The sequence below is a fragment of the Chrysochloris asiatica genome, unplaced genomic scaffold (genome assembly GCF_000296735.1).
Source record: "Chrysochloris asiatica unplaced genomic scaffold, ChrAsi1.0 scaffold00272, whole genome shotgun sequence".
In the NCBI taxonomy this organism is placed as follows: Eukaryota; Metazoa; Chordata; class Mammalia; order Afrosoricida; family Chrysochloridae; genus Chrysochloris; species Chrysochloris asiatica.
In genome coordinates this window covers 2,313,955-2,331,368 of record NW_006408790.1, presented here as the reverse complement: position 1 = coordinate 2,331,368, position 17,414 = coordinate 2,313,955, and the positions used below count along the sequence as shown (strand labels likewise).

Here is a 17,414-nt window from a genome sequence, read left to right as displayed (position 1 = left end):
TTACACCAGGGGGCGCTGTGAGTGGATGATCTATAAGAGTATATATGAGTATATAATGACACAATAGATGACAGCCTAGGAAACCCTGTGGAGCAGTTCTCCTCTGTTACACCAGGGGGCGCTGTGAGTGAATGATATATAAGAATATATACGAGTATATAGTGGCACAATAAATGACAGCCTAGGAAACGCTACGAGGCAGTTCTAGTCTGTCACATTGCGTTGATATTAGTTGACTGTCAATTTGATGGAACCAAACAACTTCTTAGTACAAAGCCCAATATTAGATTGTCCACAATTGTTGACTGTGTTCATTTGGCCTTTGTGTTGCTGAGAGTTGACGTAGTGCTGATTCCAGCTCAGGCAGAACCATGTGTACTCAGTACTCAGTCTGTACTCATCATGAGGCAGCATCACGCCTCAGCTTCTCCAGTAGTTTTGGTAATTCCCAAAGATGGGGCAGGGCAGGTGGCTCCCACACCATGGAGGGCTTTTCAAATGGAAACTGAGTGGTTGGTAGAGGGATCAAATGGAAAACCCAGTACCCATAGCAGTCATTGAACATTTTTATTAACACTATGGAAGCACCCATGTATTTCATAAGCTTTTGTGATTTTAAAGTTATATTTCTTAGAATATAAATGTGTTTTTTTGTTGTTCAGTGCCGTGCCATTGAGATGGTTCCAATTCACAGCAGCCTTGTACAAGGTTTCCAAGGAGTGGTTGGTTGGTCTGAACCACCAACCTTGCAGTTAGCAGTCCAATGCTTATCCTGCAGTGTTTTAGTGTCTTGGCTATTTGAAGAAGAAGAAGAAAAAAAAAAAAACCCAAAACACAGAACTTTTGCTTTCTCAAGAAAGTTGATACACAGTTTGTTTCAGAGACTTGTATCGAAGAGAGTTCTCCTTCCTCTCGGGAAGAAGATGGGTAGAATGGAAGGGCAGTCTTAAGTTTACTAAACGGTACTGTTAAGAATTAACTATACAGAATAGGGTTTTTAAGAGAACAGAGATTTAAGAGAGAAAAAACAAGGTAACATCCGTCAGTGATACTTAATGAAAACTTGACCTTATACCTACTATGTGCCTTTTCCTCTTTCACACATTAGGATCTGAGAAATGCAGAGAAGCTCCCTCTCCTGGGCCTTTCTTTCTCAGCACAAATTCATTGTGTGAAAGAAAGTGCTTTCCCTCAATGGGGAGAAATATTTATGTAAAATTCAGAGCAAATTTAATAGAAATATACAATCTGGACCATTCAGGTATCCAATTCCACCTTTCTTAGTTGCTGACATTTTCGGCTGAATGAATTGAATCTATATAAGGTACCCCTCTGCCTTAACTCACTGTTGCTCACCAGAATCATATTAAACCATCTCAAATAGATAATATCAATACCACATCAAAGAAGCCTGGTAGCATAGTGAGTTACAAGCTGGGCTGCTAACAAAAAGGTCAGTAGGTTGAAGCTTTCTGCTTCCGTCAAGATTTACAGTCTTAGAAACCCTACAAAGGGAGGCTAGGAATCAGAATCAACACCATGGCACACCACCACTACCATACCCAAGACACCCACTGCAAATTCATAACAAACTTGATTAAGAGACTATAACCCTTACCAGAATCCCTGATGGCATTTATGGTCCATTTTTGCCCCTCAAATTAGAGGGCAACAGACCCTTTGTGTTTTCACCAAAGAGGGACCTGCACACATTGTGGTTGTGTTAAACCAGACACAAGCCTTTCTAGACCTTTATGCAGGTCATTCTCTGAAAGGCTGGGGCACCTATGTTTCAGTGGCATATTAAGGAAGCAGCCACCGGAGCATTAACTAAGAGGAAATGTTCATATACATTATTCCAGGTAAGGAGTTCTTCCTCAGATGAGTTTTGCCTGGAAACAGCTCGCCGGTGTTTCGGGAGAGGAGACATTGGCTGTCCAGCACCAGCAGTTAGTGCTCGGTGCAGACGGACACAGAAGGAGGACACTTGCAAGTGAAACCAGCAGATCAATATTAGCGGGGTTTTCATTTCATGCTTCCCCAGCTCCCGTAAGCTGACAATATACTGTGATTATGGGAGCTGCCTCCGAGTAGCACCGCAAGGTTATTAGAACCAGAGGTGGGGATGGGATGCACTTTTCATATTGACAGGCTTGCTAATAGAGTCCACTGATTTTCACAGACATGCAGTGCAGTTTCACCACTGGGTTCTGACGGCAAACAAAAAACACAAGACGACAAAACAAACCACCCAGAAATTTCATTTATTTCTAATTCAACATAGTCACCTGTAAGCAAGTTTTCTGAGAGCAGGCCCACAGAGGGGGTATTCATAAACGGAATTTGTTTAAACTGGTTAAAAAAAAAAGGCAATTAAAACAATGGAAGACAGTATGATTGGATTCCAGTGTAGAACAGCCAAAATGTGAAAAGTTAACCTTCTTGTTTATGGAGTGAAAGCAGAGAAGCTGTATTTTAAGAATGTACCTGGTGGTGAGTGTGGCTGTGTTCGACATCTTACATGGGCTATTGCTGGGTGGGGATTTTCATTAGCCATAAGTTAGGGTGATTTCTAAATATTTTAAATAGAATTTCATCATATTAAGTATCACATGGTGTGTTTTACTTGTGAAAAACAGATAAAACATGTAGAAAACTTGGGCAGTTTGGAAAACGGCAGAAACCATAAGAAGTAGAAAACATGCATCATGAATCTTTGAACTGAACGCAGAGACAGAAAAGGGTAAGCAGGAAATACCCTAACGTACTAACAGCAGCTTTCTTTACAGTGGGACGGTGTCCCTCTTTTGTGATGTTTGGTTTTTTATGCTGAATGTCTACCCAGCAAATTAGGTTTCTCTTTACCAATTAACACTCAAACTGTTCCAGGAGCCCTGCTAGTGTAGGGGATTACAAGCTGGGCTGCTAACCACAAGGTCAGAATTTCGAATCTACCAGTCACTTCAAGTGAGAAAGATGAGACTTTCTGCTCGCATAAAGATGTATAGTCCCAGAAAGCCCATACAGGGTCACTATGAGTCGGAGCCAACTCAGTATCACACCGTCACCACCATTCAGACTATTCAGTTACACTGGTGCCCCTGAGGCTTCATTTCCAGCCCTCCGGTTTCTCTTTCATCTCTGCTTCAGAGGAGTTGCTGGTCATTTGGCCTCATAGAGATGTTTTGCTAAAGCCATGCAGTACTCTATCGGGCGATTCTTTATTTTATGAGCTAATCTGTTAGCTCACTAAAGAGTGGCCTCAGAGAGCAGTTCTGGTTCCAAGTTTAAAGGGTGATAATCTCAGAGAATCCTCTAATCTCAACTGGTCCAAGAAGTCTGGACTTTTTAAGAATCTGAGTTCTGTTCTACAGTTTTCTCCCCTTCTATTAGGTCCATCTATTGTAGCCCTGGTGAGAATGGTCAGTAGTGTTGGCCAGACAGTTCCTCTGGTCTCAGGGTAGATGAAGTCACGGCTCATATAACTATGTGTCCATTCTGTAAACTATTAGACACTAGTATTTTCTCCCTTTAGTCTTTGGGCTCCTTCTTCCTCTTTTGCTCTAGATGAGAGCAACCAACAGGTGTAATGGGCATGTGTGTGTTTCCTTGAGAAGGAGGAAGGAAGGAAAAAAGGAAGCGCTATGAAGGGAGGGAGAGAGGAAGGAAACCTAGTATCTCAAGAGGGAAACATGGCAGGTGACAGGCAGGGTGAAAGGAAAAAGTTTTGACAATTTTGGGGTGGAAAGAAATGATGAAGATGTGGGAGGAGTGAGATGGAGGGGAGGTTTCTTCTGGTAGCCGGGAGCATTAACCTGCAAAGCTATGTTTAACTTTCCTTTTGAAAGTCTCTCACGAGGCCCAGTGTGGGACTATTACACTAAAATGATTACACCATGGGAAATGGGAGAAATTTGGATTGGTAATTACATGGCTCTCAGACAACGAAGGAAGAGGAAACTAACAAAAATTTCCTTCAATTATAAAAAAACAGAATATCTATGGGATAGTGCTGATGTCTACTCTAGACTATACTTTAAAACATTTAAAAACACATTTTTATAAAATGACTTGGAAGGCACAGCTAATGAATGCCATCAGGTTCGTTTGCACTTCGTGGGTTTTTATGGATGATGGGTTATGGGAGAAGTGAAAAATAAGCAAACTACAACATGGGCAAAATGGTCAGTTCTCTTCCTGTAGGTAAGAAACTCTCCGGCACAGTAATGGCAACAAACCGTGGCACTAAGAGAGTGGCAATGGAGCTGACTTTTACCTCCATCTACCACTTATTAGGAGTCCTGGGGTGGCAATGCTGTGGGTTAATGCACCAGACTGCAGAGCCGTGTGAACTGCAAGGTTGGCAGTTCAAACTCGCCAGCTACTCTTTGGAAACCCTATACAGTGTCGCTATGGGCCGGAATGATCGACTCGATGACACTTAACAACAACAACAACAACCATTGATTGAGGATCTCTGGTGGTGCATGGAGTTCAGTGTTGGTTACTAACTGAAATGTCGGTGGTTTGAACGCATCAACTGTACCACAATTGTAAGATGAAGCTGTCTGCTTCTGCGAAGATTAAGGTCTTGGAAGAGCTATGGACAGCTCTACCTTGCCCTGTGGGGTTGCGATGAGGGGTTTGGGGAGTTATCACTTACTACATAGCACTTGTCATTTAACTTCCAGGTCTGCCATGTCCCCAGGTGAAACTCCCTTCATGGCTGCTGCCCACTGAGCCTTGTTACTCCTCCTGATCAGACCCACTCTCTCGCCAGTGGTTTCTTCATACTGTCACTCGCACTCTCATGAGCTGTTAGCATCACCACCTTCCTCCGTTGAATATGCATGATGGGCTAGGCGGTCCCTTTCTCCCGGTGCCACACCCACGTACAGTCTCGGGGAGGGAGACTCCTGCCCATCCTTTCCAGGCTAGCTACCATTTATTTCTCCAGTTATGTATCTCCCTCTCCTGAGATCCTCTAGTATTCATAATCCATTGTCATCAAAATGCTTATCACACTTCATGATGAGTATTTATAAATGCAATGGTATGTAAACCAATTGCTGTGTACTCCGAGTGAAGAAAACTGTGGTTAAAATACAGTATGCATTCCTGAAAATCAATCAACTATAACATAAATAAAGCATGGAAACAATGTACATGGTATTAACAAGACAGAAGAGATAGGAGACAGTGCTTTTTGCCCTCAAGTAGCTTTTGTATTCTATGAAGATATAAACTATCTAATATAAAAAATATCTGACACCTTTACAAAATCTGAAACCTTTACACAGTGACTTGACATCAGGTATTAATTACTGAGGGCACTCAAAGGGACGGGTCAGGCACTTTGACACTTCAGATCTGTAGTTTCTGTTACTTCCTCTGGTCTTATCTGATAATTTCCTACTCTTCTCTCCAGGGATTTTAGAAAAGCCATGGCTTCTGTGATGCCTGCTCTGAATAACCAGAATGTGCAAGCAAGCCCCTCTCTGCCCTGTGCCCCGCCACGGAAAACTGTCAACTTCTGCGACAGTGGCCCATCCCTTTCTAGCAGAACTCATGTTTGAGGCCAGATCTTTTCTTGCCATGGGGTTGTGTCCCATGAATTTTAAGATGTTTAGCAGCATACTCTATGCCAGCATACACAGTGTAGAAATCAGGGATATTGCTAAAGAGCAACGAGGTCACTCTGAGGACTAAGGCCTGCCTCACCCAAGCCAGGGTAGTTTAAGTCACCTTACCTACATGCAAAAGCTGTACAACGAATAAGGAAGACCAGAGAAGAACTGATGCATCTGAATTACGGAATTAGAATTATGGTGTTAGAATGCTGAATGTACCATGCACTAGCAAGAGAACCAACAAATCGATCTTGTACAAAGTACAGCCAGAATGCTCTTTAGGAGAGAGAATGGTGAGGGTTTGTTTCATGTACTTTGGACATGTCAGGAAGGATCACTTGCTGGAGAAGGACACCATGCTTGGTAAGGTAGAGGGTCAGCATAACAGAAGAAGACCCTCACTGAGATGGGTTGACACAGTGGCTGCAGCAATGGGCTCAAGTATAACAACTGTGTGGCTGATACCACACCGCACAGCAGCATCTGAAGGATGGGCTTTCTGTGGACTAGGTATATAAACAGGTCTTCTGGTGTGGCACTGTAGGATAAGAACTGTACTGCTAACCACACAGTTGGGGTTCAAATCCACTAGTTGCTCCTCAGAAACCTTATACAGGGTCATGATGAGTTGGAACCAACTCAATGGCATTTAACAACAACAACAAAGTATATATATTATTTCCAAATTCTGAAATATGGACTTTTATCTATCTATGTACTTGATTTCCAGCCAGAGTTTTGAAGGCTGTTAAAGATAAATCCCTGGCAGAATTGTGCCTAGTGGTATATAGCTCATTGAGACCACTGTTTGGAGTCTGGCTTATCTTTCTGTGGGTTCCTTTTGTTAAGGTTTGTACACCATTGCATTTATAAATACTTATCTAAGAGTATAACAAACATTTTCATCACAGTGAATCACCAATACTAGAGGAGCCCAGGAGAGGGAGCTGCCCACCTAGAGAACTAAAGGGCTGTTCTGTTGTACACAGGGTTTCTGTGAGTCACAACCTAACAACAACAACACTAGTACGCCCAGCTTCCTGCCCAGTCCTGAGAATCAACATGACTCGTAATACGGACAGCTGTATCCTGGGGGCCGATTGAGAACCCCGCCCCACACTGCTTTCGGTCAGAGTAACAGCTGTCTGTCTTCTCTCTGAGTTCAGAATACAGTGTAAGCACTCAATTCCTCTGAATACAACAACAGCCCACTTTTCACGTGGAAGACCCAGGTTAGAGGCGCCCAATGGATTCAGACAGGAAAGGTTTGTAAAATGTACTTTACCAGCATATTTTGTCTCTTTTTAAAAATATAATCCAATTATATTATTTTAAAAGTCTATGAAAACCAGAAAGTAAAGACAAGATGAAGGTGCCGGCAACAAAATTGTGCTGGATGGTGTTCCCTGAGTTTCTTTCCTTCCCACTTGAAGGAAAATTACATCATTAACTTTTCAATAAATTATTTAACCTTAGCCAGATTACCTATTTCATTCAACAATACACTAAGAAACAATGGATCATCAATTAACAATGATGAATACTCTACATCATGCAAATGGATTATTAGGTTATAAAAACGCAATTCTCCTTTCCAAATGGTATAATAATGGCAGAGTACTTAAAACAACAACAACAACAAAAAAAAAAAAACCCTAAACTAAGCCAGCTGATTGGCTAGCTCTTCTCTCCACAACCTCACAGCTACATTTGCATCTCTGACTTGGGTGCTCTCCTTATTTCTTGATGGCTGCAAGCAGCACATTGCAGGAGCCATGCATGCACCATCGCGACTAATTTAATTCCAGATTCATTACTGGGCTGCTTTTTATCCATCAAGGTCAGACCTTGGAGGCTTCACAAGCTTAGATAAATCAGGTGTTAAGCAGACCCATCTCTGAGGAACCCAAGAATGTTCTCATTTGCAGTCCTCAGCATATCTGATGATTTATTGCAAAGAAATGACTGATTAACTTTGTCATCTTTGTGCTATGTTTTCTTTTCTCCCTGGGGACTGAGGCAGCCTGCTCTCTTCTGTGAAGCCCCATCAGACCCATTTAAGATGACGCCTTTGATCAGAGATGTGGAGGGGTTTGCGATCCCAGGCTTTGATGAAACATTGTTCTACGGTGATTCTATGGAAGGCAAACAGAGGTCTAAATGGTAACGGACAGTCTACACTGACAACCAAAACTTATTAAGATTTTGCACTGTTCTATGGCAGCTATAATCTCCATGTACCGAAATGACTAGTCTTGGTTTTATTTTAATATGCAAACAATATACAAAGCCGTCCTTTTCCTGTTATTTCTTCATTAGCTAATTTTGCCCTGAAGAACAAAACCTTGTAGGTCACAAAATTATTCAAGTGTACATACGATTCATTTATGAGTTTGAATTTTAAAATGTTTTTAGATTCTTCCCTGCTTTGTTCTGTAAAATCCCTGGTAACCCATTACATTTTCACTTGTATGATATTTTACTATCAGAAAACACCTAATAACACCTTCCATACAGACAGAATTAGAACATGAAACCTCATCAGCGAGAAAAACTACACGCCTCTAGGTTTTTATTAATCACATTTCAACACCAGAGGCTGAAAGTATATCAAATCGCACCAAATCTTTTGCACATGACAAGCTCATAAATTATTCAACTCATTAGTATTACTAAGAAGCATGGAAAATGCTAAGGATGTTTTCCAACAGAAAAAGGTCGGCCAAAAGTTTTAGCAATGAAATCTAAGGGGAACATTTTCAAAGTCCATACGCAAGAAAATGATTGTCCTTTATGCTTCGTTGCTAGCCTGTCCATTTCTGACTGTCCCTTCATGGATAAGGAAGTGCTGCCCTCATATTTGTTTTAAGGCTTTACGTAGTAAGTGGCCCGAGAACAAGGCTGTGAAATCCGGATGACGGTGTGATGTATCTGTCCATCACAGAGAACACAGCTGTGATTTCATCTAAAAGGTCTGAATTGAGGATGTCAGGAAGGAGTGAGTGACACAGAACGTTGTTATTAAACCAGGAGGCCTGCTACAACAGTTTCACTTACATACTATACATCTAGGCCCAGATTTAAACACTGTGTGTTGCAGAAACAGACTTGGACCAGTGTTTCACACAGCTAGGATTGTTCCCACGGCCACATCAACATTCCCTGATTAGGAAGCCTCAGGCTAGTTCTCCAGCTTCGGTAACTTAAAAGTCCCAAGACACAATGACCACTGACCACTGCTTCAAACTCTCCAGCCATACTGAGAGTTCCATCCCTCATATATTCTTGTCTTTCCAGAACATTTCGGTTGCTACCATGTAGACGAACATCTAAAAAGCATTTTGACTAAACTTGGAACCACATTTTCTGTATACTAATGCTTACTTTCAAGAGAGAATTTAGCAATGACCTAAACCCACTGCTGCTGAGCTGGTTCTGCCCCACATAGGACAGAGTGGAGCAGCCCCTCAGGGTTTCCTAGAGGGCAGATCTTTATAGGAGCTGACTGTACAACTGTCTCCTGTGAAGCAGCTGGCTGTTGTTATTGGTAAGCACCACTGAATTGGTCCAGATTCATAGTGACCCTGCATTTAACAATTGTTGTGGTTAAGTGCTGTGGAGTCTGTTCCAACTCATAGCGACCCTATATAGGGCTCCAGAGGAGTGGCTGGTGAATTTGAATCGCCAACCTTACAGTTCAAACTGACCTTGTGGTCCAGCACATTAACCGAAGTGTCACACCAGAATAGGGAAAATGAAATGCTATAATTATTTAACATAAAGGAAGAAAAAAAGCTGAATTTTAATTTGTTCCTAAAAGCTGATGCAGAGTTTGTAAATGTGTGCTATAAACATACTCTTTATCTGTGTCTGCACTACACCAAAGAGGTCCACCATTAGGAAAACTTGGGGACACTTGAACACATTTACATATTCGGTGGCGGACAATAAGAGTGTTCAGATGATGGGCTGAGGTTCTCACTTTAATAGGGATGTTCTGGTAATATGTGAACACAAAAGTTTTCTTTAAAATATCCCAAATCTGTTTTCAGTTAAGGCTTTCAGCATCGGTTTTTATTGGATAAAGTGCTCTGTAATAATTACTGACATTTTCTTCCTATTTTTTTCCACAGAAATACTTCAGGCTTGCTTGTGGGCACATGACAGAGGCTGGGATGAGGCTCGCTTTCCCATCTTCCTTTGGCAGTTTTACTTTCTCCCTCCACTCTCTCCGGAGTGTTTCCAGCTGCCCACTCCACACAGCCTCCCTGACTTACTTCCGTCTCCCCACAGAAGGGTCTGTGAGGAAAGCCGAGAGGTGAACTCTAGAACTGATTTCGGATGTAGAGTTGTTTTAGCCTCTTGTGTATCCCACACCATGACCCCAGGCCTGCCTGGGACTGACCTCGCAGTGACTCAAGGGCAGGTACCATCGACAATTCCTGGCTAGTTTATGACATAAACGTGGGCTTTGTTCTTGAGATGTAGAAAACAAAAACACACTCCTGTTTCCTTTTACTAAGGAACCAAAGCAATGAGAGACTCAGGAGGGATAAGACATAGGTCCCCTTGACAGCTTCTGATCAAAATATAAGCATGAGAAATCACTGCATATTTATAATACACTCTTTCTTGTAGCACCCAAACCCCAAATTTCATTGCCGTCAAGTAGGTTCTGGCTGTGGTGACCCATGTGCAGAGAAAGGACTTTATTATGCACTTTAATTATGGTCAGAGAGATCAATGGTACAGGCTGATACTGGCTGCACAGTCGGCTCAAACAGAGAAATGATTGTGAGGAGAGCACAGGTCGGGCAGTTTCAATCTGCTGGACATGGGGCTGCGGTCAGGAGGAACTGACTCGAAAGCAGTGAATAACAACAACAACAGACATGTTATCCACTCGACACTTTTTGATATTTATTTTTGTTTTTAGGTGCCCTGAAGTCAGGAGTGAAATGCTGTCTGGTCCTGAGCCAGCCTCACCTTTGTTATGTGTGAGTTGTTGCTGCCGCCGCCATGTCAGCCCTTCTTGCTGAGAATCTTCCTAGGTTCCACTGACCCCCCACTTCCCCGAGCATGATCTCCTTCTCCAAGGGCTGGTCCTTCCTGAGACAGTATGTCCAAAGTAGAAGAGATGAAGTCTTGCCAATGTCACTTCTAATGAGCAGCCCAGCTATACTTTTTCCAACATTCTTCTGGAAGTCCGTGGTACTTTCATACCTTCTGCTGACACCAAAATTCAAATGCATCATTTCTGTTCTAGTCTTCCTTATTCATTGTCCAGCTTTCCGCAGTTGTGGGAGGCCTTGAAAATACCATGGCTTGGGTCAGAGTGATATCTTTACTCTTTAACAATAAAGAGATCTTGTTGCAGCAGATTTGCCTAATGCAATATGTACTTAGATTTCTTGACTGCTGCTTTCATGATCATGGATTGTGGATCCAAGCAAAATGAAGTCTTTAACAACTTCAATCTTTTCACCATTTATCAGGATGTTACTTATTGGTTCGTATGTAGGGATTTTCCTTTCCTTTGCATTAATATGTAATGCATACTGAAAGCTGTAGTCTTTGATCTTCATCAGTTAAGCATTTCAAAGTCCTATTCATTTTCAGCAACCAAAGTTGGTTGGTATTATCTGCATATTAAAGGTTGTTGATGAGTCTTCCTCCAATCCTGATGCCATGTACTTATTTATATGATCCAGCTTTAAGTATTATTTGTTTAGTAAAAAGTTTTGAATAAGTATGATGAAAAGATACAATCCTGGTACACACCTTTCCTGATTTTAACCTATTCAATATCCCCTTGTTCCATTCAAGGACTGCCTCTTGGTTTATGTACAGGTTCCTCATGAGCACAACAAAGTGTTCTGGAAGCCCAGTTCTTTGAAACGTTACACATAGTTTGTTAAGATCCACAGAGGTGAATGACTTTGCATCGTCAATAAAGCACACGCAAACATTTTCCATCTGACGTCAGCAATGAAATACCTAGTCCCTGTGTCCTCTTCTTTTTGGCACGGTGACTGTACTGCTTCCAGCTCCTTTTCATGTTCCCGGTGTCATTCAAAATGTTGTCCATAGAATCCTTCAATATTGGAACTTGAGGTTTGAATTTTTTTTCTGAGCTTGAGGAATGCTAAATGTGTTCTTCCCTTTTGGTTTAATGACTATAGGTCTTTGTACATTTCATTGAAATACTAACCTTTTTTTCCATCTGTCCTCTGAGAATTTCCATTCATCTCTGTTACGTCATTCCTTCTTATTGTTTCAGCTTGTCTACACTCAAGAGAAAGTTTCAGAGTTTCTTCGGACATCCATTTTGGTCTTTTGTTTCTCTGTTATAATGACGTTTGTTTCTCTGTTATAATGACGTTTGTTTCTCTGTTATAATGACGTTTGTTTCTCTGTTATAATGACGTTTATTTTTCTGTTATAATGACATTTTGCTTTCTTCCTGTATGGTGCTTTTTTTTTTTTTTCATGTTTTATTGTGAATTATATGGTATTTTACATGGGAGAACTTTAGTTTTACATTCATTCCACCGTACATCGTTTCATTGCCATGGTTCCAATCCCTTCCATGCATCATCAACCGACCAAAGGGTATACCCTATAAACCCGCCCCCTACACTCCCCTCCCCCCAATTCTTCAGGACCCAGTCCCTCTCCCTCTCTGGATCCAAAGTCCCCATCCGCTTCATCACTCCACGTCATCATCATCTCTGCCTCCATCTTGGAACTCGCTGCTTCTCTGGGTAGGGTCCCGCTCTCGGCTCTTCTCCGTTGATGGTCCCAGAGACCTCTGCTCCTAGACTAGAGAGTTAATAACTCCCTTCCTTGCTACCAAACGTCTACCTTTACATTTCCAACCCTCACAATCAGTCCTGATAACAATCATTCACTATTGTATCACAAGTGACCCTTCTGCTTTTCATTTCATCAGCTCTGCCTAGACAGATTGGATAGTACTCACTAGAGATTCTGCCTTCCTCCATGCCCCCTAGCTTGTAAGCCAGTCACTTCTTGCCTTTGTGTCCTCTCCCCCCCCCCCCCAATTTGGGTATCCAATGTCCAAGTTGCCCATCTCTGTCTACTCTTTGTGTGGAGGGGGTAGGACTGTTTCTTGCTGTGAGGGTTTGTTCCCTCTTTTGGGTTACTGCATCCATAGGTGTAGATCAAGTTCATCAAATTGTCTCAGATCACTCTTCCCCCCCTCCCCCCCTTCTTTCTTCTCCTGGTTGAGTTCTGATCATCCATTTATCGGGGCCAGGTCATGTGGGTACCAACTGCAGGTGTGGGTGTTCTTGTGCGTATGCCCTCTCTTCCTATCAGCTGGTAGCTTCACTCTTCCCTCTAGTCCTCTGTGGCCATGCCGCTGACTCTGGGCACACTTCTGGCCAACCACTGTATGGTGCTATTGAGGTCATGCCCTAACTCTGCTGGTCTTCAGTCATTAACATCTAATGCGTCAAATTCAGGTGGAATATGTTCCAGGTCGTATTTTGGTTCTTGTGGACTTGTTTTCATTGTGTTCAGCCTCAGTGTGAACTTGCATATGAACAATTGAGGGTCTGTTCTACAGCCAACCCCTGGCTGTTTTTTGGTGGTGATGTTGAGCTTCTCCATCATCTCTTGCTACAGATGTTTTGTATTTTAGATACAAATTAATGATAGCTACTGGTGTGGCATTGTGGGCTAATGCATGGGACTGCAAAGTCGTTTGAACTGCAAGGTCGGTGGTTCAAGCTCACCAGCTGCTCCTTGGAAACCCTATACAGGGTCGCTATGGGTCAGAATTGACTCAACAGCACTTCACAACAACAACTATATTACTAAACTATGACTATCAATCTCTCTCAAAAATTTTGGGGAGTAAAAGATTTCAACTTAGTTTCTGGTAGGCTTTGACACTGTTTTACCAATTAAATATACAGACTAAATTATCTATTTTTATAGAGAAACAAAAAAGCTATTTTCTAACAGATCTTTTCTTCAAAGCAATCTGTAGAATGTAGACTATAGTATAACGTGGTTCCTATATATTTAAAGCTACTGAGGGCAACTCAGTATTACTAATAATATCTCTGTAGCCTAAACTCTAAAGTCAGAATCCTCCTTAGAAGCAGTGGCTTTGTCCTTGGAAAAGCATATCATGCTTCCTAAAGTTGAGGATCAGAGAAAAAGAGAGAGACCCCTAGCAAGATAGACTGGCACAGTGGCTGCAACCATGGGACCAAACAACACAACAACTGTGAGGCTGGCTCAGGATGGGGTAGCGTTTTGTTCTTTTATGCATGGGCTCCTGTGAGTTGCAGTCTACTTGACGGCAGAGTTTTTCTTATAAAATAGTCTCTAGATGTTTCTAAGTTCACATGAGAGGAATGAACAATGAATGACTGGGAGAAGTCTCCATTGCATGGTAAGGGAAGTGAAGCTTTCTTGTTGTGCTTCGGAGCCATTAAGTGAGCTCTGCCTCATGTCTTCCTCTCGGGTGCCGGGCCATCCTCACAGTCACTGCCATGTTGGAGGCCAGTGTTACAGTCACTGTGTCAGCCTCTTGTTCACTAACACTCTGCTTTACCAAGGATCAGGCCCTTGTCCAGGGACGGGTCCCTCCTGACAACACGTCCAAAGGACCAGGGACACTACGGAGCGCAGCCCTGCTCTGAAACAAGTGTGGTGGCCAAGAGTGGCCTCGCGTTCATGGCAATATCTCATTGATTTGGTTTAGTGTTTCTAACTTACAGCAATCAACAATTTACCAGAGCAACACATTTCAAAAGTTCTGCACAGTCTTTTTTTAATTAGGATTAAAGACTTTCCTTATTCATGTGGATGGAGGGAATCACACGCTGTGGACTATGGCAAATTTTATAACAGATACCTCCCCCCGCCCACTGCGCTCAAATCAATGAAAATGAACATAATAGAACAAACAAATAATTAAAAGAGTGAAAGTGGTTCATAACAAAACATATGAACAGCCTTTCTTATTACGGGCATTTCCTGAGTATATATGATTTATAAAATTCTGATATGATCAGCCAAAGTAAACGGGTCAGAGCATTTAAATATGAGTAGACAGAGGATTCCTGGGAAGACTTCTTGGTAGACACCAGTCTCAAGTAGCATCATGTTTATTAAATTACAACTATATTCTGACGTGTCCATCTTCTTTTGTGTCCTAATGTGGTGCTGTGTTAATGCGATGGAATGCACGGTCGGTTTGAACCACAAGGTTAGTGGTTCAAGCTCACCAACCACTTCTTGGAAACCCTATACATGGTCACGATGAGTCAGAACTGACTTGAAGGCACTTAACAACAAGAACAACAGGGAACTTAGGGTAGAGCTCTAGTATAGTGTAATACTTCATGGTAGCTTTAGAACAGGGCCCATTTTGAAATTTCATTTGCAAACCTTGAGCAGACTGGGAATTCCACTCAGCAGATTGTACCGGATTTATTTATTCTGATGAAAAGACTGGAGCAGAATAGGATAAAAATAGAAAATGTCACCTACAAGGGTATTAATAACCAATTTGTTTCAGTTACATGAGACTAAACAAGAAGTATTGTTAGAAAATCACAGAAACCTGTATTAACAAGAAGATCACAGTGTGAAGCTGTTGGTTCTCCATACATCCTTCATCAAGGCCTGTCCATCCCTCTAGCCCTGTCCTGAAAAATTCTACGCTCTGTCGTTGACACCGGCATCCTCACGGAACTGAAATTATATTCCTTTGATATATTCTTTGAGTTTGGGAAACAAAATGAAGTCTGGAGGGGCGAGCTCAGTGCTAGAGGGTGGATGCGGTCAGATTTCCTAGTGGAATTCTCTCTCCTAAGACGGCTCTTACTACCCTGGGAGAGTGAGCAGCTACGGTATCAGTATCGTGATGGAAGAAACTTCCTTGACACAAATTTCTGGGTCTGTTTCTAAAACCTTCTTCCTAATAAGCCCTCATCATCACCCTGCATCCTTCGAGAAAACAAAAACAAAAAACACAGTCTCCACAGCCTTGTGAGCTGACAGCCCTGTCTTGAAGTGAACTGGCCCAGCAGATCCGCAGGGACACCACTGCTTGATCTGGACCTTTTCTTGGAAGGCGTCCTAATGAGGCTGAGACAAGTGTATTTCTGAAAGAAGTTATCTGCAGTCACCACTATGTGCAGAGACCGGTTTGAACATTCTTTGTTTGGAGTTAATCTGTGTGTGTGTATGAACTGGAACCCTAGTGGCAATCCTTTGCAATTTACCCTCACACACACACAAGTGATGGATGTGTATATTCATACCCTGTGTGTATGTGTATACACACAAAGCCACACATACAATACAGAGGTTTCTCGTGGTGAGTCCTGCTCACCAAAGTTTGAAAGGCACTGAAGAAGACACTGCTTTTGTAGGAGAGGGTTACTGGATACTAAGTGAGCTAGTAGGGTCCCCACCCAGTCCATCTCCTGTGAGAAACACTGGCTTGATAAAGACCGTTCTGTAAACGGGGCAGGGAATAAGGTGAAACAAAATTGTTCTGATTTAGGGCACGGCAAATTTCAGAGACTGGTGGAATATAAGAAGAATCCTCCCCCACAATGAGTCAGCCCCGTCATAGGAAAGTGTTCTTAGGTAAGAAACCCACGTACTAACCGTAGTCTACGGCAGCCTTGAGTAGAGCCTCGGCATGAGTGGAGCCAAACGCGTTTCTGACAAACCGCCTCCTCCGACGCAGGTCATCTTCCCAGTAATCCAGGCGCCAGAAGTCATGCAATTGGCTGAGCACAGGGCAAGAAAGGCAAAGCAGTCAGTGTTCAGCACGCTAGTGACCGGAAGCATACTTCTCAACAAAACAATTCAAGTGCAATGTCTTCGGTTTCGTTGTTCAGGAAAGACTCTTTTTGAGCGATTTCTATTTTATGCTTGCGCTAGTACTCAGGGGTTTCCTGTATCAGTGGACACAACTTGAAAGAAGTAACATGCTGATACTGTCGTCATTAGAACATTCAGCTCTGCTACCTTTTCAGTTTCCTTCCGTCTACTCAGCACATAAATCATCGGGAGTTTAGGAACGAACGCAGGATCAAATTACAAGTATTAATGGCCCAGTTTGCTTTCTTTTACACTGTTTTTAACCAGGATTGTAAATCACAGGAAAGAGGTCACTACAAATAGTTTGCAATTTAATGACCACACTCTCTTAGTAGATGGAATTAAGAAGTATAAAATATTGCCCACTCGAATTTGGCGGAACTATGATTAAAATAATGTGTTGAAATATTCATTGAAATAATTCCCCCCTGCCCTCAGCAACCTGAGAGAAGTGCAATTTTATCCATTATTAATAATACTGAATTAGAGCTGCAAAACATTCCAGCATGTGGTAATTGTCTTGGTAAATTATTATCTGAACACTGAACGAGTCCTTGGGTGATTTTACAGCTTTCAGCTAATATAAAGCCTTAACAGTCACAACCAGCATTGGGGAAAATGTCTTATTTTTTCACATTTAACTAATATTAAAAATACACAGGGTATTTCAGAAGCCACTGAAACATGTTCACTGTACATTCCATTGCATGTACTATGATATCATTTTTGTTATCAATATATTTTCAACAAACATTGCTGATAAATGACACTGAATTCAACTCTGATTTTCTGTTTCTTTATGCTCAGAAGAGAATAATAGCTTGTTTTCCTGAGCAGCACTGTTCATAAAAAACAGACAAGCTTTCACTGATGCTTTTGCGGCTTTTTGATTTGGATTTTGTGTGT

At 42.0% G+C, this 17,414-nt stretch overlaps 1 protein-coding gene across 1 annotated transcript in view; it reads right to left on the bottom strand.

Moving 5' to 3' along the window:
- The window catches only part of NBEA (neurobeachin), an 822,532-nt gene that overhangs the window by 312,328 nt on the left and 492,790 nt on the right, over positions 1 to 17,414 (bottom strand). The window contains exon 38 of the mRNA XM_006874376.1: positions 16,290 to 16,414. Coding sequence (XP_006874438.1) covers positions 16,290 to 16,414 — 125 coding nt within the window. The remainder of the gene's footprint in view (positions 1 to 16,289; positions 16,415 to 17,414) is intronic.